At 47.2% G+C, this 26,154-nt stretch overlaps 5 protein-coding genes across 5 annotated transcripts; 3 read left to right on the top strand and 2 right to left on the bottom strand.

The window, feature by feature from the left end:
- The first annotated feature begins 663 nt into the window (after nt 1-663).
- Nucleotides 664-1,662, top strand: BGZ61DRAFT_577826 (uncharacterized protein). Its single transcript, XM_046256258.1, has 3 exons — nt 664-1,075; nt 1,127-1,326; nt 1,660-1,662. The coding sequence occupies exons 1-2, from the start codon at nt 899-901 to the stop codon at nt 1,256-1,258; spliced, it is 309 nt and encodes a 102-aa protein (XP_046093437.1). The 5' UTR covers nt 664-898; the 3' UTR covers nt 1,259-1,326; nt 1,660-1,662.
- Nucleotides 1,663-4,918: 3,256 nt separating this feature from the next.
- BGZ61DRAFT_501036 (uncharacterized protein) lies at nt 4,919-7,764 on the bottom strand (the record flags this gene model as incomplete). Its single annotated transcript, XM_046251646.1, has 9 exons — nt 4,919-5,666; nt 5,719-5,877; nt 5,934-6,910; nt 6,987-7,057; nt 7,102-7,232; nt 7,282-7,367; nt 7,417-7,461; nt 7,540-7,632; nt 7,687-7,764. 9 exons carry the CDS (start codon nt 7,762-7,764, stop codon nt 4,919-4,921), a joined length of 2,388 nt encoding a protein of 795 aa, XP_046093436.1.
- A 4,590-nt stretch (nt 7,765-12,354) lies between these two features.
- Nucleotides 12,355-12,598, bottom strand: BGZ61DRAFT_542153 (uncharacterized protein; the record flags this gene model as incomplete). The annotated part of the gene is made up of 2 exons (XM_046255144.1): nt 12,355-12,516; nt 12,584-12,598. The coding sequence occupies 2 exons, from the start codon at nt 12,596-12,598 to the stop codon at nt 12,355-12,357; spliced, it is 177 nt and encodes a 58-aa protein (XP_046093435.1).
- A 6,042-nt stretch (nt 12,599-18,640) lies between these two features.
- Nucleotides 18,641-19,228, top strand: BGZ61DRAFT_487797 (uncharacterized protein; the record flags this gene model as incomplete). The annotated part of the gene is made up of 2 exons (XM_046250028.1): nt 18,641-18,763; nt 18,869-19,228. 2 exons carry the CDS (start codon nt 18,641-18,643, stop codon nt 19,226-19,228), a joined length of 483 nt encoding a protein of 160 aa, XP_046093434.1.
- A 2,206-nt stretch (nt 19,229-21,434) lies between these two features.
- On the top strand, nt 21,435-23,552 carry BGZ61DRAFT_242510 (uncharacterized protein). The gene is made up of 4 exons (XM_046238360.1): nt 21,435-21,935; nt 21,991-22,182; nt 22,235-22,314; nt 22,363-23,552. Exons 1-4 carry the CDS (start codon nt 21,861-21,863, stop codon nt 23,300-23,302), a joined length of 1,287 nt encoding a protein of 428 aa, XP_046093433.1. The 5' UTR covers nt 21,435-21,860; the 3' UTR covers nt 23,303-23,552.
- The last annotated feature ends 2,602 nt before the right edge of the window (nt 23,553-26,154 follow it).

Raw genomic sequence — 26,154 nt, 5'->3', positions numbered from 1 at the left:
CGCGCGAACCCTGCTAGATCCGGCCGCCAGACTGTTGATATCATCTTGGTAATACGGCTACTGGCGGGATTCGTGTTCAAATAAATCTCCGTTACTCTGTGTTGAACACCTCGCATAACCTCCTTTTTCGGCAAATTTTGCTTGATTGATTGCGCCTTTCAAATGCGGCTATTCAGAACAACTTCTTTGTCAAGTGGAGAATTGAGTGCTCACAAAACTGGTAGAAAAGGATAGGAGGAGAAAGAAAGTGTACAGAATAAAATGCCTAGCAAATGGAAATCTAGAGAATATAGACTCAATGAGGTGTTAGAGATCTTCAATATGTGCCTTACCTGCCATCTGAGATTCCAGCTCTCTCATCCATCTTACAGACAGCTCTTGTTTGATTCTTTGCCATGGCCGTTTCGTCCGGCACTGGCATCAGCGCAGCTGGCATCTTTTCACATCCGCCTTGCATTTCCTACCATTCCCGCTGGCCTAGAGCTGGCCTATCAAAGCAACCTGAAGTCCCGTAGCAGTTTAACGGCAAGGCCCGTAGGCTTGGTAGACTTGACGAAGCAGACGTTCAGCTCAAATCGTGTCGGCTTTTTATTATTTGTCAAAGACTGGTGATCAGAGCCCATCCCAACCGTCCAACGACAGTGTATCCAGCACAAGCATCCTGTCTGTGAAGGATTCGGGGACGCCACAGACTCGGACGAGTGCTGTTGCATCGTCAGTCCATAAGATGGTTGACTTTGCTGTAGTGCTTCGTCCCGAAAAGGAGATTCAGAATCTCATTGACACTTTCTTGGATAAGCAGCCGCACACAATGGCTATCTTCAACCAAACTATATATGAACCTCTCCGCACCTGACCAGCTCCTATCTTCATCGAGACCAAGACCTCATCCAGCAACATGGATACTGCCAATATTCAGTTTGGTATCTGGGTCGCTGCGTGGCATGAGCGTATGCGCAGTATCATTGCGCTTTGGGGAGGAACAGACAAGATTATTATGATCCCCGTCATTCAGGTACCGGTAGTTGGTGGTATCTGGACCCTCCTGTTTGTCATGGATGCAGGCGCGGAAATTGTAAGTTACTTCGCACTCATCTCAACTTGAGTATCTAATAATAGAAAATAGGGCGTGCTTGGTGGGAACTTTCGGATAGGTGATACCGACAGCATTTTGGCATTTACCAGCTGCAAGCTGCTATGCCCGCGCTTGCCGACTGGACCAGGGACACATTTGAGCCCTGGTTTACTGCCCTTCTGACTCGCGCAACTGGATTACAACTCTAGTAGTGACGAAATGAGCCAGCGTCAATTTACAAAGCGAAAGAGGCACAGTGGTTATCACATGAAGTTGTTTATATTTCAATAAGTATCCACGGATGCAGCCCCTCGAAGAGTTCATCTGCAGTCCGTCCATGTGCTGATCACATGTTGGAAGAACTGATGGTTCCCCCTCAACTTCAGGATTAAAGTTAAAGTTTGATGTCCTAAAACTCAGATCGTAGGACTGTCATCTAGGATTCAAGTCCTAGAAGGAATCAGTCGAAGATATAAGGCCTCAAAGGTCCTTCGACTGCAAGGAGTTAATAACAATAATAACAACATCTGTTGTCAAGTGCACTCAGCATCCCTGCGCAATCCAACAACATCACATGGACCAAGATGTTCAAGTCGCAGGGTGCCCTGGCTAACAAACAGCCTACGACTTCAACCACGAAAACTCAGAGAGCTCCGCGCTAGTCACTGGACAAGGATGATAACGCCTTAATCACCCTCCTTGAACTATTGCAGTCCGAGCACACCATAATAGGGAGATGGCCGGTCATTAAGTTCAGCACCAGGGCGTGCCTTACCAAGACGTTCTTTACCAAGACGGAATATACCTGACGCGCCAGTCCGCGTCCTCCATGGCCTATTTTTGACGATTCAGCCACTGCTTGCACCAGGCCTTCACTGGGTTATCGCCTTATCGACTTGGCTGTCTGGTTAAATCCTCGCGGTCTGAAGAGCCCGGTTAGCAGCTCTACTGGGAGTTATTTGATATAACATCCGGCATAAAATAATCCTAAAGTAGCTTTGGGATAGCTAGCGATAATAGCTTCCAGAGAGACCTAAGCGGCTAAAGGCTATAACCTTTTATAGTTAATAATTAATATTAATAAGATACTGATAGTATATAATATAAACTTTCTTATATCTGAGTAATTAATAAGTTATTAAAGCGGTATAAAGATAAATATAAGCTCAAGATAGAATAGAATAATATAATTTATTTTCTTTTCTTATAGTTATATTTAATATATCTTATAGAGTATTAGATAAAATTAATATCTAATAGCTTCTATATTATTCTCTAGCTTAATAAGGTTATTATAAAAAATTAACTATAGTATTATTCTCTTTAGCTATAGTAATAAATATAGGTATTCTAAATTAGTAATCTCATAAATTAATTATATTTATTAACCTGAACTTTAAATATAATTTATTACTATTAGTATTAAAATTAGATAGTTAGTAGCTTTAAAAAGAAAACTTATATATTACTGGTATCTTATAAAGTTAAGATAAAATTAAGATATTTTAAGTGTAACAGGAATCGTGCCACTAGAGCCCTGTTGCAATGACCTAATACTGTTGAGGCAAAAGATCAAGTAATAATAGCAGTTATTGCACTAAAGCTGTGCGCACACACCTATTATATAGCGTGACGCTGCCGATAGAAGCCTGAAAGCCCCGTGCAGCTTCCACGTTATATTAAGCTATATTATATTTTCTATCTTAATATATATTACTCTACTAAATGAGAATGCATTATTCATACTAACGTGCATGATAAGCGAGTAAGCCAGACAAGCGAGTGAGCCACCTCTAAATCCCATATAAAATACCATTTTCAACCCCCTTGTAAAAACTATAAGTTTCTGATAAGAATTAATAATATATTACTTATATATTTTACTTTAATATAATAACAGCTTAATATTTTTTTAAGACTATATATAATTTTATTTAAGGAGATATTTTAAGTTTCTATTTATAAGAATATCTTATAATAAAGTTTTAAAATAACTTCTTAAGGATAATTTTGTAAAATCTCAGAAAAGTAATACTCTATTGCTATACTACAGCAAATATACAAGTAACTTTTAGTTAAGTTTGATCAAATTCTGATAGTTTTTGCAAGGGGGTCGAACACGGCATTTTATATAGGATTTGGAGGTGGCTCACTCGCTTGTCTGGCTCACTCGCTTATCATATAGAATTCGGAAATCATCCGATACTGTATTTAGTTCATAAATGGCGCAGCACCTCCCCCGCCACCATAGCCTAAAGAAAATTGCTATAAGTTCGGTCACCTGTAGGAACGACATCTGGTGGGCGATACGGATCTGTTGGGGTTGGTTAACGTTGGTATTATATGCTGGTTGTGCTCGGAGACCTTGAGTAAACACTTGCTATTAAAGATGGCCTTTCGTTTTAAGGCAGAAGCAAGCAAGGCATACTTAGAGCTTACACCGCCAAATCTTGCATATAGTAGGAGTAGAGTCTGCCTAGGATAGTCCTGTGGCCATTGAGTAGCACCTAAAATATTGTAATCTAATTTGTTGAATTGTTAAATTTAAAATGGCGGTGAGCTCCCTTGGGGCGATTTGGAGAAGTGGCTTAAGTTGCCTAATATTAAGCACCTTTAGTAAGGTCCTTGTGAGGCTGAGTTGTAACACTAATAAACTAAACTAATTTTTACCCTATTTACAACGAGACTATCGAGCAGTATTATTAAAAGCCTCATCCATATCTTCCATCCCCGTTACATCTCCCTAATATCGAGAAACTCTACTGTAATACTGACTTCCGTTGGCTTTTCAATATGGGTTGCAACCAGAGTTGCTTAGCAAAGGATCAAGTCAATGACTACCTGTCTTATCCAGATATTAATGGACCGGGCGTAAGTATAGACGCGCAGCATATCTCCATACATACTAACAGTCATCTATCAAGGTCCTATTGGCATTCTATGCCAGTGTCGCTCTCTCCATTATAATATGCTTAGCGATTAACGGTCTAGAAACGGATAGATTATGTCAACAGGCCGTCCTACGGCTCTTCCATAACCCGGATCACAACACAACAGATCAGTTCATCAGGAACTCAACCCATAAGCTTTCTAGGTTTCTCTTAACCCTCAGCGATCAACAGCTTGTTGCTAGAATTAGCATCTGTTTTGCGGTCTATATCCCCATTTACGAGATACAAGTTTGGCATTTTCTCGCTGCTAGCCACCTGGCCTTTCTTCCTTCGCTGTGCATCTGCTCACTCTCCATACTCTGCGCGATCAGTTCTCGGAGAGATTGTCAGAGTGGCGATGTCGACTCCGCCTCTTGCTTATGGTCGTCAACCTGATCCTGGTTTCCCCCTCCATATGCCACGCCCCAGTTAGCGCCAATCCCAATTGGAGCGTCCCACCCGGCGTCTTCCTGGCAACGTGCCTCTTCTCCAGGACATTTAACAACAATGCAGCTGCCTGGGGATGGGTAGTCTTCGGTATTATGGTCGTGTTTCTCGTCTTGGTCTGCGCAAGCGTTGCCACCTACATCTTAGTGGATTTCGAAGAGAATTTTCGTCTCCAGAGAACGATGGCTCGAACCTCTGGAATATTCCTTGTCTTCGGTATAATGCTCGTACTTGGCACGAGCATCTACCGGGCTGGCAGTCACCGTGGAAGCCATCCCCAATTGAGTAATAGCTGGTCGTTTGGTCAAATATTGCCAGTGGCGCTGTTATTCCTAGTCCTGCTGAATGCATGGCACTGCCGTGACGAGGTCAATTGGTAAATTACAGCCACGCCCATTGCCTGTAGACTACTACATTTCATTTCCTTTCTGCCGTGTATTGATAAGCTGGTCTTTCTCGTTTGTCATCATTCCACCTTGGCATGGGTTGCCTCGACAATGGCTGCCTTGTGCCTCTTGTTCGTTATTATGTCTTCCCTCCAAAGCCATCCCAATCCAGCAGCAGCCCCGGGTCCGAAAAGGACGACCATGCTGACAGCATAAGTGATGATTGTAAGCCAGCTGGATTGGACCATATCGGCATGCTTTATGTCCCAGAAGAGATAGCCCAACCAGAGGAACGTGGCAGTGAAGAGGAAGATCTGGTCAAATTTGAAGAACTCGTGCATGAAACCAGACAGTTCGGACGTAGTAGCTGGTAAAGCGCGCGGCAAGAAAATCGCAGCTATACCCGAAGGATTAATGAACCAGGCCCAGATCCAGAAGCTTGCGGACATCCCAACTAACGTGCCGAGGGTGTAGCGAACCACCGGCAAATCACGCTTTGGTGCGTTGACTCTATCGTGCATCATTGTGTCGGGAAATATGGAGGAGAAAATGGAAGTCATGGTGGAAATCCAAATGGGGAACATTTGCCAAACGAACAACCACGACTGGCGGAAAAGCGGCGACGGCCAGAATATCATGGCGTAGCACGGGATGTAGTAGGTGAAAATTATCGCCGGCAGAATTCCGAGAGTGTAATTCATCCGGGTCAGTCTCATGTCGGTGGCCTTGAAGGTTTCAATAGGCGAGTTGACATAATGAAAAAAATAATACAGAGGGCTTATGACACCAATGCCATAGAGCTGACCGAGTGTCAAAAACAGAGACGGGCTGCAACACGGTCAGCTAAGTTGAGTAATTCTAGAATCGCGACGTGACGTACATCTGAGAAAAGGTCAAAGCATTAGCCCGACGAGTAGACTCTATAGTCCAAATACCGATAATAACTCCATAATCAGTCAGGAAAGAGATGAGCTGCTTTCTGGATTCTGCATCATGACCGTATAGCGCTGGTATGAAGGCCACGTTAATTGACGCCCAACTAAACATTGTGGATTAGTAATACAATAGATAAATAGAGAGAGGCACAAAACCTACAACTTGTCTAACCAGTTGATGCGATAGAAAGTCTTCTGTACGAGGATGTGGTTGTTCTCGAAAGACATTTTGCCGGTCTCAACGACCCCAGATAGCCAAGGGAGTAACGGATCCAAGTTCAAAATACACATGGCGAGATAGAAGAGACCAAGAATTGGTAGCATTGTGAGTGCTCTCTTCAGTTTGTTCTCTTTCTTACCCTCACCCTGCAATGGGTTGAAGGGCATGGTTCCACTCAGGGATGCTTTTGGCGGGGGTAGATACTCAAGCATAGAGGCGCCTATGACCATGTCGCTAGCCATATCCTGTAGGAAATCGCCCGAATTAGGCAATAGGTACCGAAAGAAGACGCGGTCAAAGGGCCCTCGTAGAGCTTGCAGGCGTGTAAGTTTACCAGACGTGTCAACCACAGCTGCCGCCCTCTCCTCTCGACATTTCTGATATCCACGAAGACATTCTTCAATGTCGCTCTCAGAAGGCCGTTCGCAGCCATGTCTGTCCACCATGCCTTTGATTGAATTAGCCAACGCCGCTGCACTCTCGATGGCCGCATTGCCTCCGGCCCCAATGTTCGGAGTCATCTTGTGGATGCTATCCCCTAGGCATACGATTCGTCGACACGTCCAAATTTTGAACGCAGCTTCTTCCAAAGCAACAAGTCGGAATGAAATTGTCTTATTCCAGAGGTCGGAGAACTTGAATCCGGGCCGGATGCACATGTCACCGTGCTTTGTAGCGAATGCTACTGCCTCGGCCGTGCTATAATGTGGGATGTTGCCGAGTCGATAGAGTGCTTTCAATCTCTCAAAGAGGAAGTAATAGACTCTTCCGTTCTTGACTGTAATCATGAGAATACTTCTATCCGTATCATACCCAATATCCAAGTCTCCTGTCTCCAAGAGTTGAACGGAAGACGCAATGCCAAATAGGCAACGATACTCGGCAAGCATGCCTCCTTGTGTTAGTTCGCCACCATACTTTGGGGTAATTTGCATGCAAGGGACAAGAAAACAAGTGAATAGGAAGAAACTTACAATCCTTGTCACGACTCACGAGCTCTGGCTGCCTAGGTTCAGCCAGCTTCCACAACTCCTGTCGGACCCTGCTTGCGACGCCGTCCGCACCTGCTAGAATGGTCCCCTCGAAGACTCATCGTCACACGTAATACTTATTCCGTGTTTCCGGTGTTCAATTTTGATAACATTCTTGTTTAGCAAGATTTTGCTTTTGTCTTGGACATTGTCGAAAAGGATTTGCAGCAGTATTTGACGATCTCCCCATGAAAGGTCATATCCGGTTCTACTCCACGATGAATGTAACGACGCAAACGGAGACCTCGAGTACTCACCTTGCCCATCCGAGCTTACACACGTCAGATCGAGGGCAAATCAATCGACCCTGATTGTCACGATCCGCCATCCATAGTATTGGGTCCTACTACATGTTAGGAGCGAAAGCGAAATTCCCGATGTAATCTACACACAGTCTTCTTGAGTAGTTCACCCAGTATTCCGAGTTGATCTAGGATCTGGTGAAAGGGGTCAGAGCTGCATATGTATATAGTAGGAAACGATCATAAATATTTCCAAGCAGGACCTGAACTCACGCGACAACCATTTGGCCCGATGCCAATGGAGGCGCCGACCTGCGGAGCAATTGTATCTCGACGCTCCAACAGTACGTAGTTTATCCCAGCTCGCTAGGATGTTGTCAGAAGCGCTGTATTCGCGCGCAGCTAGTATCTAGCTCATACCTCTAGTGCGTTAGCAAGTGTAAGGCCGGCGACACCGCCTCCAGCAATAATAATTCGAAAATTTGTCGAGAGAGACATGGTCAAGAAGCGAAGTCGACGATTAGAGTCGGTTTAGGCTGGACAAAACGGTTGGGATGGCGGAGACACGGGTAGCAGAAGCCGTCTTTATGCATTTGTGTACAATGCTGTCTGGATGCACCACCTGGAAGCACGAGCTGGATGTAAGAAATACTCTTAGGTTTAACTCTGCATTAGAGCTCTATGCTAATAGAGTTCGGGTCAGCAGTTCAGCAGGCCGAGAAGACAGGTCACCATTATCGACGGGGTCGAGATCATGATATGGAACCTCCCCAGAATTTGAGTTTATGTAAGATACGACTCTGTACAGCAAAAGGACCTCTTGAGTACGGTACCTATCTCCGGTTCTGCTGAGGCAACGCCACGACAGTTGTCTGGATCTTCTTGCAGTGTTCGTCTTTCGTGGAGGATATGCATCTTCACACAGACTGACCATGCAGCTTGAGGCTTCCGTGTTTACGGTGGAGAACAAAACAATGTCCTCCCTCTCAGCCTTATTCTTATCGCAATACGAAAGATGATGACTCCGAGGGCTAATGCAGTAGATTGCTGACCACTTGTCCACAAGGTGCGAGATGCAGCTTTCCATAGGGTCACGACCACTCCAGGCCGCAAGTACACGGAGGTAGAACCTGGGTTGTCCTAATGGCGTAGAAGCACATGCTTTAGATTACACCAATGAGGCAGCGAGTGCGACATCTGATGATTGCTGTTCAGTAGGCAATCAAGACCCGAGGTTCCTCTTCCCCGCACTAGATTCACATGTTATTTAGCCTTGCAAGATGGGCTGAGAGCTGAGGCCATGGGGTTGCCTACTAATCTACGTGCAGAGTGAGATGACTGCTGCCATCCTTAAGGACATTAGAATTATGACAGTAATAGAGCTTAAAGAGGCCACATCACGAGTTTTCAGGTCAGATAAGTATGATAAATGGTAAACTTTCCCGGCATTACGGCAGTGTTGTAGTGAATGATGCTGTATGGGCTTTTACGAGACCATGACAAAGCTTGGGAAACAGATGTGTACAACAGCAACTAGTGCCTTATTGGTTAAAGCCACTGGGCGAAACAAATTGTGTGTGTATGTCTGAGTGTAGTGAATGATGCTTTGCCGACACTGGAGCTAGTGTAGAAGCTATTGATATCGTCAACATTGTCCAAGAACATCACTCACGAGCCAGCTTCCTCTGTCTGCAGCCAGTCGCAGACGAGCCTGAGCACATCAACGTCGGGATCATTTCGCCTAGGCAGGTGCAGCCTTTCCCCAATGGACCGGTACGCCTCTTCAGATCTCGGCTTCGAACTCGCGTGTACCCAGAAAACGCTAGTCTGGTGATGTGTCGTGCATGTGATGCGCGAATTGAATGGCAACCTGCGATTTCCTTCGGTCCGTCAGCGGAATCCACAGCCGCTGTCCTTATCCGACCCCCCCGGCCATTCACGACACGTTTGTTCATGCAAACCGTGTCCAACCGCAGTTACGCGGTCAGAAACGGCAAAACATGCTGGTCCTCATCCAACAAGGAACGCCTGCTCAACGAGATCCGCTTCGAGCTGGCCCGGCAGCCGCAGCCGGTAGGGGGCGAAGAGGGTCAGCAGCGCCCGGCGTTGTGGAGCCCCGAGGTGCCGGTGCCGGCGGCGAAGGTGCCGCTCTTGCCTGTACGGGATCGGCGGTACGCAGGCCTTACAATCAAGGCAGAGTAAGGCTCCATAGGCCTAAAGATACGGAAATCGGGTTGCCAAGAAATGACCTTGCTCTGCGGCCCACCGTGAATAACCGTCACATGCAATTTGCGACGAGCCTCACATGCAAACGCTATTCAGGCGGAGGGAGTGACGCGCTTGATTGGCGAATCGCCTCCATTGCCCCTCACAGGACTTGCGTCATTATGATGGACTCTAGTTCAAACATTTGAATAGATTATTAGCGGGAAATTCCACGCTTCCCACAGCGAGAACAATCAAAATCATTCTCCTCTTAGTCTTGCGGCTGAGCCTTCAGCTGTCCAGAGCAAGCTGCCTCGCTATAAGTAGGCTCAATGGAACCCCGAAACAGCACCTTGTAATTCCTCAGAGCAGCATTGGGAAACCCGTGCGACAGAATTCCGCCTGCAATGCCCGTTGTAAGCACCCTGCTGGAGGCAGCCAGAATGTATTCTGAATCATCTAATTACCGATTGGACAGGAAACGGACTTACGTATCATCTGGCCCCATCCGGGAGAGGGTCAAAATGGCGACTTTGTTCACAAACTCGAGTACCATAAAAACTCTGTTAACTCTCGCAGCCTAGCGTCTCCGTTTTTCCACTGTTAACCGCGAAAACGTCACAAATAACCTATTTTATTAGTTGCTTTTTCTTTTAGGGAGACGCTAGGCTGCGCGAGTTAACCAGAGTTTTTATGGTATAAACTCCTGTTGGATAGCGTACAGCACATTCGATCCAGGGATTAATGCTCAATAGGGTGTGGATCCTGAATCTGTTGATTGTCTTGATTTAGGATGCCCCCGGCCCCCTCTTTTCTCAAGAGGGGTTTTATGTCATCTGACACCCCCTCTGACTAAGGTCAGGATATCGATCTATCAGAGGTTTCGTAATACAGGGTCACAATCCAACATAAAATAAAACCGCACCCTTGACGACAGGGGGTAGATATAATTTAAATTTCAAGGGTAGATATAATTTAGAAACTGTAGCCTAAATATGGATTTAATAGTATAAGATGAAAGCTGCCCTCCAGAACAGTACCTATCTTTATTTTCTATATAATGCAATTGATTTTACGGTATTGTGCTCGGGTTGAAGTTGGGTAGGGGTTGGAGAGGCGTTGTCATATAGAGATTTTGGGGTCAGGGATGATGGGATGCTCAGAGAACAAAATTTTATCAGAACAAAACAAAAATGATATGAATCATAGAGCGATAAAATCGTAGCCGAATAAATCTAGTCCTATATTTTTTACTACCCGGTGACACAAGTTATTGGAGTTTGGAATAATTATCGGATTGAAGCTCGACAAAATAATTGCTGATATAAGGATATCTTGGCTCAGAAAATTTCTGAATAGGAAAGGCTTCGACCCATTGTAAAGTCTTGGCTCGGAAAAATCGAAAGTGGAATAGTACGGACCCGCTCGAAAAGCCTTGGCTCAGAAATATTCAAGAAGGGAATAGCTTCGTACCCTGGGTGGGTTTCGTATCTTATTGCGTTGTATAGTGGCAGGGTCCGAAACTTGTTGCCTAAGAAAAGCAATAACGCCAACTAGGATAAATACAATAAATACTTCACCCAATTCAAGACTGCTTGACGACGGTATATTATAATGGACTCCTGTAAGTAAATGTTATACGAAACTCTTCCATACTCCCCAAAGCCATAGGACACCAGGCGGAGGCCGCTCTGGGGCATCTTGAAAAGAGTTGTAGCTACGGATATTCAGTGATGTTATTGGATTGGATGGCAATTTGGATTGGACTAGAGTGGGCGGAAAATGGCTGGACTGGATTTGGGTTTCTCGAAGATTTGGATTGGATTGGATTGATTGTCCTGGAGCTCCTGGAGCTCCAGTGGTCTAACCCGATAAGGCAAGAGCTAAGCCTAATTTGGTGTTTGTGACAGGGCTCCCGTCGCAGGCTACGACACAACCACACGCCATCGGCCCATCGTTTAATAGGGCTTAGATACGTTGCCTCTCCCACTCTCGGGCCCGGGTGATTCTCTGCCAGCTTCGGTCGTATGATTGGTCCAGCCCAGCCGGAGTTTCTTCGATGGTGTGCTAGAGCTGTTTCTTATTCATCCCTTTCCTCAAAGACTTCTACATCTTCAGCCAGAGGATCTGGCCTTCGCATTGACTGGTCAATGCTTTGGAGAGGGTCGATCGAACATCGTCGCTCTTATTAGGTAGTTTTCTGTCGACGATATCTCTGGCGACGATATCTCTGGAATAGGCGGTCGTGTCGGATCGTACGTCATCGGGTGCAATTTCATATTCGGCAAAGCTTTCGGGTGTGTCGTCTGTGAAGGCGTGTCGGATCTCTGGCTCAGCACAACGAACCACGAGACGCGAGTGTTCGTCCTAACGACTGCGTCTATAACAGTATGGAGGAATTTGGTGATTAATATGCTGCTATTATCTAAGTAAGTGTATTTATCTAGACTATTAATAATAAATATACAGCTAGAAATAATACTAAGGAGCTATATAAAGAATATAATAGTATTTATATTAGTAATAATAGAATTTAAATTAGCCTTCTATTTCTAGTAGATATACTTAAATATATCTTTATACTATAATATAACCTAGGAATTTATAATTATATAGCTATAATAGGATTATTATAGCTCTTAAAATTAGATAAAAAGAAAAAATAGATAGCAGATATCTTAAAAATAGATAAAAGTTATTCAACAATATATATACAGAAAATTATCTTCCCAAACCCTACAGGTCCGTTAATCTACAGCAGCTTTATACCTATAGAGAATTCTTAGTCGAGCCAGTTCTGGAATGCAGGCCGGTGGAAGATCTAGTCGAGGATCCGCTGCAGCTCAGCGGGCCAAGCATAGTCCGATGAGGTTCCAGTCTCTGTTAGCCGACGAGCATCGAGGCAGCGTTCAGATACGCACCTAACCCGGGTGCGAGCTTGTCGATGCGCCTGGTGTCCAGCTCGTGTACCGGCCGCGTACCCTGCACTGCATCGACGGGCACCAAGTTGCGCAGCTGTTGCACCAGCTTTTGGAACAGCTCGACCTAATCTGTGTGCCCAAGCCAGCTTCCGTCGCTTCGCGCCGCGAGGCTGTTTGCTCTGCATGCAGACCGTGGGACCACCCATCTCCTCTATTTGCATCTGAATAGCCTTCCATCCGGTCGCCCTTTCCTATTCAATCATGTCCTCTCTATGACCTCGCCGCGACCACTTAAGCAATGCTCTGAACGTGTATCATAGAATAATCGGTTCTTGCAGGAACCCGGCTTATATCTTGACAGGTTCCGTAACAACCCAAACGCCTTCCCAAACGGAATCAAGGCGCCAACTGCCGATGCCGTTACCCGCCATTCCTGTTGGAAGCCTTTGAACCTGCGGGCTTAAGGAGCAAATTGGTATTGACTTGCGAACCAGCAGTGCCCCACGCAAGGAGCGGAAGGATTCAAGGGGATGCAAGGTGGAGGGTCTATGTAGGTAGACGCGCTGGGCCTCTACTAGTTATCTTCTCTGAAAATACAAATCCATACTTGGACGCATCCACTCACAGGTCTCAAGACGTCAAGCAGCCGGAAATATATATCTCCGATGAAGAAGCTCACGCTGGCGCAAGAAGGAAATACAGTTGGGCGAGTGGAAATAATCTAGGCATATGCACTACCACCATAGTGCAGCCGCCTGCCCATCGGGCACGACCTCGACCGGGATACAATACAAAAACCGCCAGCAGGACGGAGGGCATCCGACATGTCTGCATAAGATACCTCGCAGGCACACTCTTGTGAGGTACATGTACTGTCGACTAGGGTACATCTGCCCGTACCATGCGATGGAGTTCTATCTCTGGAACACAGGGTACCCGGTGGTTGATTGCTTTTGCGGATGCATGGAGAAAAGCGCGTCGACGCGAACGCTTTGATAGCTGCCGCCTCAGCTATCAATCAGGACCGTACAATTGACCAGTCGTACATATAGCGTGTTTCACCGAGGGCTGTTTTCATTTGCGACGGTGGGGACGGGGTCGGCCAAAGCCAAGGAAGCGAGTCCGTGCTTATCTTCACGGCCTTTCGTCCCAAATTCCAAGGTTCCAACGGTAATAATACCAATAACGTTAACCGCCACGTATCGCTGGAGGTCCAGTATAAGGGGTACGTAGAAGATACCGGGAATATTGTCCTACGTTTGTATACTAAGGGTTAGCGGCTCGGTTTATACTATTTTGAACGGTCCCCAAAAGTAGATGTTGTTTTTCTATGGCCTGCTGGATTGGAGACGATGACCTCTGAGCTCTATTAGGCTATGTACTAGGCAAGGTAATAGGTAGAGTCTATAATAGGGTCAGGGCAGGACGAGGGTGCGTTACTATTATTAGCTGCCCTGGATACCTTAACGAACCGTTTCTCCCCTTGGTATAGGGATGCAAACCGGTCGGGAGCTTAAAGAGCTTAGTTTCTAGTATACGCAGCCCGAAAGTAGATTATTACTAGTTCTTATTATTTACGCGTAGATAAAGCTTAGTTATAAAAAATTACCTTAAAATACTTATCTAGCTATTCTTCTATATTCTAAACTATATCCAGCTCTTCTACTATTGCTATTATATACTTGAAGTTCTTTTTATTTTATATATAGCTATTTCCAGTTTATAATTATATATATACTCTAGCTAACTATAAGAAAATAGCTAATAATCTTTTAGAGTTATATTATAAATACCCAGTATCTACTTACTCTTCTCTAGTAGTATTATCTAGCTAATCCTCCTTATTATATTTATCTTATTAAGAATAATATCCTCTAATATTAATTTATAGTAAAAAAGAAAGCCAGTTAGTTATATCTTAATAGTATTAATTCAGATAAGCTCTAGTTTCTGCAGTTAGGAAAGTAATAATATATTAAGAAGGTATAATAATGCGATATTATAGTTAAAATTGCTACTAAAAGCTAAGAAAAAGTATAAAAGCTATAGAAAGAGCTTAAGAAAATGAGAAAAGTTCTGGGGCCAGCTAGAAACTGTTTTATCCTTTTTAAACTTATCCTTAATAACAGGCTTGTAATTAACTTAAGTATTATAAGGCTAATAAGGTAATTTAAATCCGGCTATCTTGCTATACTCTCTGGCGGTAAATTAAGTAGATATAGGCTTATAGAGTTACTAGCTGAGATTTTACTTTTCTTTTTAAATTTAATATATAATTTCTTAATAGAAAGCTGGCTTTCTCTAGTAGCTATAAGTATAATATTTATAATATACTTTATAAATAACTTATTATTAATTATATTATACACTAGGCCTCTTCCTAGCTTACCTACTTCCCTTTTTATATACACAGTGCCCTATAGAGGATAAGCATCTATTAAAAGAAGAATCTTATAATTATAGAGTCTATAGCTTATATTAAAGCTATAATATCCAGATTTAAAAAGAAGCTCTTCTAATTATTAAAATACTAGCAACTTATAATTATAGTAAATTAATCTAGAAAACCATTATCTCCAGGCTATAGACTGGCATCTCTTTCCTATTTAAGCTAACTATTAGGCTTATTAGAGTCCGAATCTCCAGCTATATCTCTAGCCATAGTTTCCCAGAAGCTATTTTCTTCCTCGAGACTGTCATCCAGCTTTAAGAGGCGCTTTATATAGAAGCCTAGAGTATGCACCTCCAGTCCTAAATATGGGTGCTCCGAAATGCAAATAAGCATATTCAGGCTCTCCCTCTCCAGTATAATATAATATATATAGAAGTATCGGCGCGCAAACTATCTAAGAGTTTCTGTATTTATATCTCGGCATGTCAGCTAGAGTATATATAGGTTGTTAATAGGAAGATATACTATAATAAGATAGACAGTCTCTACTGGAATTAATAATAAGCCAGATATAGTATATAAAAGCATCAGAATAATAATTAATATAGATTTGTGTATTTATACTTATACTATAGCTAATATATTACTTTAAAAGGTAGGCCTAAGCTAGTTGCTTTTTTTATTTACTTTTACCCCTAGTACCTATACTTCCCCGCCCAACTTAATAATATCACTTAGAATTAATAGTAACTTTAACTTAATTACAAGACTATAAAATATACTTAATACTTATAAAAATAATTATATAATACTTTTAAAATATTATCTTTCTATATATACCTATATTATATATTTTTTCAACTGGGAATCTAATTGAACTTTACCTCCTTAATTTAAATAAACTCTACCCCCCTGTCATTAATAGCGCGTTTTCAGTTTATATGAGACTTCAAATAAACTCTACTGTGAATTCTATTGTGTATTACTGAGTAGACCTCTACGTAGAGGTCCTACACAGATTGCGGGTAGCATATAATATTGCAGTCCCACTTTTCATACCATGGCACAGTCTTATTTACCTCCGTCTGCAGCCTGAACCGCCCGGACCACTCCACGCCGTCGGACCCACCCGCATCCGCTCCGCACTGCCGGCCCCGCTTAACTCCAACCTCTCTGCCGTCCTGTCTCCGAACCTTGTAGCTGAATCCCGTCCTCTGACTCCAATTCAAACCCGGCTCCGGCCTCGACTCCAAACCTTATATCCCGAGCCCTGACCCGGCTCCGGCCACGACTCCAAACCTTACATCCCGAGCCCTGACTCGAGCCCTGATACCAAACCTTACGCCGCCCTCTCATAAATAACACCCTCCCCTCCCTCCGGCCTCTCTGCCCTTTTCTTCCTCTCTCCATCTTCCGCCGCCGCCCATACAACCTCATCCTTCACCCTGTCCCTCTGTCGCCGCCGCCCACGCCGTCAATCATCTCCTCCACGCTGCACGTCCGGACCCTCTGCAGACATCGGCTTCCACGACCTTCAAGTACATCTATCCTGCCCAACCTGCCCTGCCTGCAATACTGACCATTCTATTGCTCCAGCCTCTACATTGTCCCAAATGCCCGCGATGCCTGCTATTCCAGTCGCCCCTGCTGGGCCTGTCTCGGCTATCCACTGCAGCCTGTACTGCAGCCGGCACGACAGCTCAGCGGCCCTGGCTCTCTGCTTCTCCTCTCCTGCCTTTGGGCTTCACCTGCGCCTGGGCTATCGCCACTCTGCGACGGGGAACCCCTTCTTTTGCTCTTTCTTCTCTATATCTTACAACAGCTGTGCTATATCTGGCCTTCTTCTTATCGGGTTTCAATGGAAGCTTTGGGGTCGACTATCCTTTTTTATACAACTCTCTCTTCTCTATATTTTCTATTATAGTATACAAATACAAATACTATTAACTACACACTGCACCTCTGATATCCCCTTCCCGATTCTGCTTACCTTCCTGCCCTTAGCTTATATAATAGCCATTCAATTCCAACCACATCAATCTATTACTGCAAAACTTCAACCCGGGCGCAGCAGCGAAATCTGGCTCTAATACTGCTAAGAATTGATATGTGATATCGCATTTATATTATCTTTCGGAAAATCTACTCTGCGGAAATTTTAGTGATGAAAATGTCAACGACTTTACCCCCCTTGGGTTTTCCACGACTTTGCCCCCTGGTCATCAATAGCGCGGAATTTTTTTGTATGGTGTTTTCTACGACTCAGCCAGGCAAAGTCGCGGTGAATTATCGTCAGGTAAAGTCGCGGTGAATTATTGTTAGGGGACACGGAGAGGAGGGAGCGAGACAGACTTCTCAACCAGCAGTACTGATTGATAAGGCCTATACTGATACTGATTGATTGATTACTATCCTACTGATACTGATTGTTTAGCTTATCAGTAAGTGCCAAGACATAGTGGTGTTGTGCGCACTGCCCGAATGTGTCGCCGCTCCTACGATTCTCAGCCTAATTGTCATCATTTGGCAGTACATGCACCTTCCGAATAAGGTCTTTCTTGTTCTGACTCCCAGACACTCTATCATCTCAATATTCTCCGCCCCGAGGCGTGCACGGTCATACGAAAGTCCCTGAGACTTAGCGCCCTGGACTCCTGTCTTCTTCAGAAAATAAAACGATATGACATATAATGGTGGGAGTGGACGAAAATACTTTGAGAGGTAAACAGCGTTTAAGCGGACTGGACTTGATTTAGTCTCCGGACAAATCTCTTCCAGATGGCTTTCTCGACTGCAAAACGACAACTGGGAAATATATCTCTAATCACGGGGGAATCAATACCAGACAGAAGCTCTCAGCAAGAGAAATTTAGGGACTATACTTTAACTTGTATGAATGTGCATCTTATGTAGAGACCAGCGTGTTTATTGGCATTTCAACTGTTTTGCTCAGGAGAATGATACGCGAGCCAGCCTACCCTATATGCGCCGGATAGGGGTTACCGCGTATCCCGCCTATTTGTAATGGTGGGGTTGGTACCTCTTAACTCCAGGGGCTTGGGTTTCGCTGCTGTGAAGGGCTAGACAGGAGTTTGTTCAACAGGCTGTTGCCGTAGGATTGTCTATCTAAAGCTAAGGAGAAGAAAAGAAGAAGAAGGAAGAAACCCCTTTCCTCACTGCTAAATAGTAACGTAGTCGCTAGAATAAGATTGATGAAGGTATAGGCGAAGTCCGGGCTTCGCCGCTACTTCGCCGATAAGTCGCCCCACTTCTCAGTTAGCTGGGTTCCGGCAAAGCTGGAACCGTGCCCAGGCCTCAGCCTGTAACAGCTGCTAAGATAACATGCACTTCACTGTCTCTCATGTTGCAAATATTCGTTTTGGAAACCAGCCAGAAAGCCCATTCAATTCAAAGCTATAAAATTAGGTTGCCGTTGAACATATAGAAAGTATGTAATTCTGGGACGATGGCTTCAGTTGCAAGATACCTGCTTGCCATAGATCAACACAGTGCTATAGCTGTACCTGCTAACATATCTTAGCATCACGTCGGAAGTCCCGCCAAATGCACAGCGTCGGACGCGTCGGATCGCGTAGTAGTTGAATTGATGCTTTGCAGCAGGCAGCTATGCTATAGAAGTCTGGAGCTAGATATAACTTGGTCACGTGGGTTACTGATTACTGATTGATTGATGAGGAGTTTACTGAGACTGATATCAGTATCAATCAGTAATCAGTACTGCTTGATAACTGACTGCTTGTTGAGAAGTCTGGTGTATTCGCGGCTGAAGCGGCTCCAGGGTGAGGTTGTTCCGGTCTATCTGGGGAACATCGACCTGGAGAGGCCGTACTACCTCATGGCAGCCAAGATCGTCCATATGCTGCTGATGTCCTGGGCAGGGGGGGAGGTGGAGGCGGCGCTGGCGGGTGTGCCAGACCTGGCGGCAGAGGTGGCGCGGGCGGTGCTCGCCGAGGGCGTGGTACGCTAGCATCGCAGGGCAATGGCATACGCGACCTGGCGTGGGTGACGCCATGCCAATCGCAACTCTGCCCACAGCGAAACCAAAAAAAAACCATTACCGAAGGATACCGAAGAGCCGGGGGGGATTGCTCCGTTTGGAAATAAGGCGGTTAGCTCCCTGGGCAAGGCGCCATGGCCCGTATCCAGAACGGTGTTGTTTTGTTGCGACCTCGGCCTGGTTTGGCGTACAGTAGCAGCATTCACAGTCACAGTCACCGTCGCAGTCGCCGTCACTATCGTCGTCGTCGTCGTCGTCGTCGTGCTGTTAGGTGGTGGTACAAGGGCGCTGCAACTTGGGTGGTGGTCGGTGGCGGATGTAGTCTTGCGGTTCCGCGGCTGCTGGATGGATGGGGAACCGCATGCGACGTCAACGCCTGCAACAGCGGCCACTGACATCAACGGTGCGCGGAGAGGAACTGGGTGAGGAGTCGACAATGGCGATCATCTCGCTGCTGGACAAACGGACGCTGGGCGGCTGGGTAGCACAGGACTAACAACAGGGACTAATAGCAGCGCAGCGAGCAAGCAGCTAACAGCAAACAGGCGAGCAGCCAGCAGTACTGACCAGGATTCCATCCTGTCCTGGCCGTAATTTCCAAGGCGAAGTTGTCCAATAGGTCAAACCGCTCGTCCCCTGAACCTGGGACAGTCCGTGATCACGCGTCCCCCAGGGGCTATCCTGGCTCAGTGTTTCAGATCATGCATGTAGTACTGACCTTGTCAAATCCGACTCAGAATGCATGATGGCGCTGGAGGCAACCTGTCTCCATAGGGATAGCTTCAGAATAATGAGGCTCGCTGTGGCAGTAAACCTGGTGCGCGAAATAAAACATACACCAAAGGGGGATTAGTTGCGTATCGGACATGTTAGATTGCATCACTATTGCGTTCTTGGATGTACTGGATAGTACAGGACGACGAGAAGGGCCAAGTCAACACTTGTCCCTTAGCCAACCCATCTTGAGATACCATGTGATATGGTACTAGGACTTGACCGGTCTTGATAGGCAGTTCGTAAGGGACCAAGCCATGGAAAAATTGAAAGCCAGGGAAGCCTTGATTGAGCATCAAAACTATCCAGCCACCGGTCAAGAACCGCTCATCAGCTCGCAATAGGCAGACAGAATCGGGAAAGGGAGGATTGACCGATACAGGTACAGTACCTGGGCGTCAGCAGGGCCATCGCCGTTCCCTGCAGAGGCAAAGCATATCGGTCAGCCCTGTAGTGTGTTGCACTTACCCCGCGCTGCTCAATGTCGTTCGACCACTAACCTAAACAGTTCAAGTCTGAAGATTGACAAAATGGATCAGGGACTGACCTGCGGGGCAGTTTGTGGTCTGATGGACATCTATGTTTGTCGCAGGGACAGTTGTTTTGAGGCCGGGCCAATAGACTCACATGAGGACGAGGACCACGAGCAGGCAAATGGCTACTAAGAGATGTCAGAGTGGAGCAAAATATGCGCGGGACGACGGCTGCACTGGATGGTCTCGATGCCGATGCAGTTGGAACCTGGAGCGCTGCGGCCACCATACGGTGATACGGTGATGAGCCTTAATTTTCGGTAGCTTTGAGGCCGAGGGTTTCCTGGCCAGGCTTGGCTCAGAAACCGTTGGACCGTGCCGTCATGTATCGGACTTCTTGGGGCGAATTGAGTTCATTGGGAAGCCATCCCGTTATTGGAGATGGCATGATTGATGAACTAGTAACCCTCCCTCTCCGAGCCGTCTGTGTGGCGCCCTCGGCACGGCATTTGGGCAGCCAGGAAACATCATCGTATGATTCGCGGCACTTTTCAATGGTAGCATCGTTAGGATGCCCATGTGCAGCCGTTCAGGGCCATGTCAAGCGCTTTGTTGCAGGGTTCAAACCTGCTCCCACGTGCAGGGTCATCCCTTCGCTCTGTCAACACACCTACCTACACGACCACGACCGGACGCTACGCTTGGGACCACTATTCCAGGTTCTCTCCCCTTCATCTTTGACCCACGCCCACTACCAAGGCCACCATACCCCTGTCCCATCCGCCACCATGTCCACCATGGCTCATTGGCCTTTTTCCTCCCTCTCTCGCTCGCTCACTTCCTCCTAACCAAGTCAAGCTACGACGTCTCTGCTCCAGTTGCCGAATGAGCCCCAATGACACCCGCCATAGCAGGGCCCCCTGGCCTTTTGTCTTTACCTGCTGCGTGGCTCCTCCTCTGGCTCCAGCTTCTCGCCCTCCTCCTGTCACGGCCACCTGCGCTCACACCTTTAACTAACAACCAAGCGCATCATCGTGACCGTTCGCCGCTTGCTCCCTGGCCCCCCCCGTCCATTTTTACATCGCCCGGCCCTGGTCCTGGCTGATATCACAACGTTTCCCCATCCCTCACCCTCTTGATCCCTGTCGAGCTGGTTCGACCCCAATCGACATAATCGGCCCTCCTCCACCACGACCTGAGCACTGGTCACCTCCATCGCGCCTCTCTGGTCGGCTTCTAACATTAAAAAGCAAACCCTCCTCCACTACCGACTTCCTTCCTCCCCTCCTCCCCAGACTTCTTTAAGTACCCCTCGTCGACCTCACCTCTTAATCCCCATCTCGTCCTCTTCCTCGCCTTCTTAATACACCCTTCATCTCTTCCATGCCCCCTAATTCTTCCTCTGCCACCTTCGCCGCCGCCATCCAACTACCGACCTGGTTGGCATAATTGATCACCTGCCGACCCAGCTCTCGCTGCTACACACTCCCGCACACAGAGCCACCTTGGTCTTCATCCGCGCTAGACATGCCCCCTCCGAAGTCACACATCGCCGGATCTGAAACCCGTCGCTCCGCCAAGGACTGTCTCTGTCACGCAATCTCCCAACTCGCCGCGAGCGTGATCAAATCCAATTCCCACCAGCGGGATCCTGGCCTCCGGCACCTCTGTGGTCTCGTCCGCTGTAGCGTGGATCACTCAAATCCTTCGTCTGGAACTCAGACCAGCCGAACAGCATCTGCCCCTTGATATCACCGACACATTCGATCGTCTGCAGTCTACAGTCTAGCCGGGACACCCGAGACCTTGCTATGGAGCTTTTGGAACTTGTTGAGAACGAGCCTACGGCTCGCCCATTCCAGTGTGATTGGCAGTCGTGCACCAAGGTTTGCTCCCTCCTAGTCCCCTGAGCTATCTAGTTGACTAACGTTTAGGAAAAAGAGCTTCAATCGCGGGTCTGACCTACAAAGGCATTATCGAATTCACACCAATGAGCGACCTTACTCTTGCTCTACCCCAGGCTGTGGGAAGAGCTTCATTCAGCGAAGTGCCTTGACTGTCCATATCCGAACACACACCGGTGAGAAGCCTCACCAGTGCCAACATATTGGCTGCGGGAAACTCTTTTCGGACGTAAGTTGCTGCATATGCCTACAGCAGCCTCAGCCACTAACTGGTAAAACAGTCCTCCAGTCTCGCTCGTCACCGACGAATCCACACTGAGAAGCGCCTTTACAAGTGTGGCCATAACAGCTGCTTGAAGAGGTTAGCAAGGCTAAACAAGTTAACTTACATCTGCTAAGAAGACAACAGCTTCTGCCGAAAAACCACCATGGCTAAGCACCAGCGGAGGTCGCACCAGCAAGGACTGAACCCCGATAATATCCTGGACGATTACTTATCGGACTCCGACTCTGATGAATCTCCGTCTACTCCACAGACCTCTGCGATGACCTGGTCTCCTCAAGACATAATTCCTGTCAACTCGATGCCACAGGGCTCGTTACACCGCGCTAGTTCCTTTCCCGAATTTGGACAGCAAATGCACGCCTACCCCCTCGAGCAACAACAATACGTTGGCCGGCACGCTATCCCATCCAGCGTGCCTCCCGAGTTCCACGCGCAAGCCGTCGCCAAACAGCAAGCCGGCATGTATATGCACCATCGACCAGCGAGCATTCCTCGACCAGCATATTATGTCACCGACAAGAGCAACCGGGGAATCGCAATAATGAGCACCAACCCCATTCAGCACCAATATCAGCTTGCCCAACAGCAGGTTGACAGATCTTCCTTGGAAATGTCGTACCCACCTTCAGGGATCGCAACGTCTATCCAAAGCAGCCCGAGCACCTTCTCTGCGGCCTCGGTACAGAGCCCCTTGATGCAGGATGGCTTTTACCCGCACCAACAGCAGCAGCCGCCGTCATACACTCTTCAGGCTGCGTCGCCAGTGGATTCCCACCATAGCATGCCCTCATACACTCAATCGATACACCAGGCCATGAACCAGGCTCAGCAGCCAGTTACTTCCCAGGCGCAGCAGAACCAAACCCCGACGACCGAAAACTACCATCAACCAGCTGCTCAATCTCAGGAAGAGCACTGGCCCCAGTACCAACCCCCTATTGAGGTGACAACCATTTGCCAGTTGCCTGCCTACGGCACTGGTGTCTACGACCTGTGCGGTCCGAAGATCGAGTTTGACGATCCCACGATGCACCTGCCTAGCAGCAGGCTTGAGAGCCTATAATGCTTTGCAGCCCACTTTGCCACCTGTCAGCGCTACTGATACCCACCAGGCCACCATGCTTCTCCAGAAACGCGGATATGAGATCTCTTTTGATCTCAGAAGGGCTGCCTTCGCTCCCCAGGTCGCAATCGCACGATACGGCACCCGACTTACGCTTAGATGGGACCCGCGATTTTGGCTCGTAGTGCGTGCAGATGGAGCGCCCGCGCCGCGTACTGATCCACTCTGTTGCGGCTGCTGGACTTCAAGAGCTTCCTGTTGATTCACCATTGTGCAGTTGAAGGACCAAGACGTTCTATTCGGGTGGAAATTGATCTCTGTTGCCTTACTATGTCTCAGATACAATGCAGTTGTAAAGACGTTATGTTACCTCCACCGAGTGGCAGCACTGCGATTGAAATCACAAAGGGATTTGCGACCAGGCTACCTATCTGTCCCGGTTCTCTCCATCAACGCCTCCCAACGAATCGGTCGCTTGTCTGCCGATGCTGAACATCTTTCAATCCACGGGATCGGGCCAATATCTGAGCTTGGTTGAGTACCGAACTTTGATCGTGCCCTTAGATCGATGTGGAAGGGCGCTTTGTATCTTGTCCCAAGAGAAGCCTTGTCGTCTCATGCTGCGGACGTTCTCATCCTCTTCCGGCGTCCACTTAGTACCAGATGACTTTGAACCCGGGGACGACATTTTCGACCGTGTTCTTTGATCATTCGCCAAGGGGCCTGACACCAGTTTCGACGGTCCGTAATCAACCGCGCTCATCAGCAGACTAGCATATCCCAGGCCGCGAGGGAGCGAAAACTCCAAATGGAACATCCTCTTATCGCCGATTGCAATACATTTCGCTACACCTTGAAAGGGCCACTCCTGGTACTCAGCGGGCGTTATCTCTCCATGTTCATGAGGAGTGTCGGTGAAAGCTGTTGACGCGTCTCCGGAGGGGAAAAAGTTAGGGATTATTACATTTAATTGATCTGAAACAAGTCCCAAAACCCGACGCGTGATAAGCTTGGGGAAGATTGGAAGAACCATGACGGTGTTGGTGCGTTGACTGACGTCTTGAACGAGTAATACCCTGATGGTCTTAACTCATTCTGTCCGAGCAGATAGCCAGTGGGACCAGTCCTCGTACGATCCATTCGGTTGGGCCCTGTGCCTGCTCTGATTCCTCAACTGTTCTGCGACGACGTCAAGGAGCTGTCATTGTTGTATGCAGAGGGAGCTCAGAGCCGGGCCCACAGTTGGTCCGTGGTAAGGCGATAGCTTGAGATTGGATGGGGTCTATATTATCTCCAATACACCCTCCCCGAAGAATGACAGCTCGCCAACACGCTGGGGGTCCCCGCCGTGGTTCGTTCGGATTTATTTATCTCTGCGATAGACGTTGGAAGTGAAGGTTGGAATTGGCTTTCCGGTCAATGCGTGAGGATGATAAGGAACCAGTTGAATTCCGTGGAATCACCACGCTGATAATTCTTGTCAAAGTGAGTAGGAAGATGCCATGCATGTGGGGGTTATTGAGAGTCAATTGGCCTTAACCACTGCCCAAGTCAAGAGGACGAAGGTCCCAGTTATATACACAACAACGATGCCCAAGTGGGTCGGGACGCCTCCTCGGCTGGGGCGGAATATCGTTTGACAATTCTGATCCCACGTTATGCATAGCTTCTCCTGTTCACTGCAAGGCGGCCTAGAGAACCGGTGCTAGCTGCGCAGACGAAAACTGTCCCAATGGTGTCAGAATTCCGCGAGCTCTCCAAGATCGCAAAGCAGTACCTACATAGCTAGATCTCCCCGCCAATCGATCGATTACACCTGGTCTTGGGCGCGATGGAGTGGGGTAATGAGGAATAAGGAGTGCAAGGGCCACTTTTTCCGGTTGCATCTGATTAGCATCCCCTTGCCCCTGTGGCATCGCTTGACCCCTGTTATCCCAAGTATGCATACCTCTCCATTTCAAGCTCAAAGATATATAGCCAGCATCACAATGAGTTGAATATGCCAAGAATGACACCATGGGAATCGCCTGACCGTCAACTTTACCTTTACGGTCATGTCGCCCATATTTTCTGGCGCTCTTCGACGACTCCATTGGCAAAACCCACTGGACATTCAGCCGTTGGATCCTGTTCGACTTCGGCCTTTGTCTCTGTTCCCTGACTTCGTGAGGCACGCGTGATTTGACTTATCTGCACCGAGCTCCATACCCTACGCTTCAATCCCAAGTCTGCTTTTCCTAGCTGCACCGGGATAAGCTGGCGGAATGGGTGCATCATCGTATTTTCACTAATCTCGGACCTAGCATACTCAAGTTAGTTAGTCTGTGCGTGTGTTCTGCTTCTCTACTGTACTGTGGAGAAGGCAACGCCATGCGACATTATCATCGTGGACGGGACCCTGCCAAGTCCTCCGTGTCGAGAGCGCAGGGCTAGTCGATCTAGTATGTGGTCGCCACTGGCATGAGCCGTGGAATTTTGTCACTGGGGATACCAGACTATACCCCCAACATGATGGCGATGCCGCGTTGAACGCAAACCCTGCCGCACCGGTTGGGAGACATTCGAAAAATCTCCACTCGAGAAAATAGATTGAATGGATCCGTCAATAGACGTACAGGAACACACCGTAACGCCAGCCGTCGGGTATGAAGGTATGAACAGAAACCTCTTGGAATGCCGCAATATCGCCTAGTACCAGTAGAATGCCCTTCTTGTCCTCCCATCCTCTTCCAATATAAAGAAGAAAGTCTCGCCGTGCCCACATGGTGGGTAGTGTCCGAGCGGGGCGCAAACGGTGAGAGAACACAAGGACACCTCTCGTGAAGGTCAAAGCTGCAGCTTGAACTCTCCGC

The sequence above is a fragment of the Ilyonectria robusta genome (assembly GCF_021365365.1).
Source record: "Ilyonectria robusta strain PMI_751 chromosome Unknown BGZ61scaffold_95, whole genome shotgun sequence".
Taxonomy (NCBI): Eukaryota; Fungi; Ascomycota; class Sordariomycetes; order Hypocreales; family Nectriaceae; genus Ilyonectria; species Ilyonectria robusta.
This window is presented reverse-complemented; position numbering and strand designations above follow the sequence as displayed.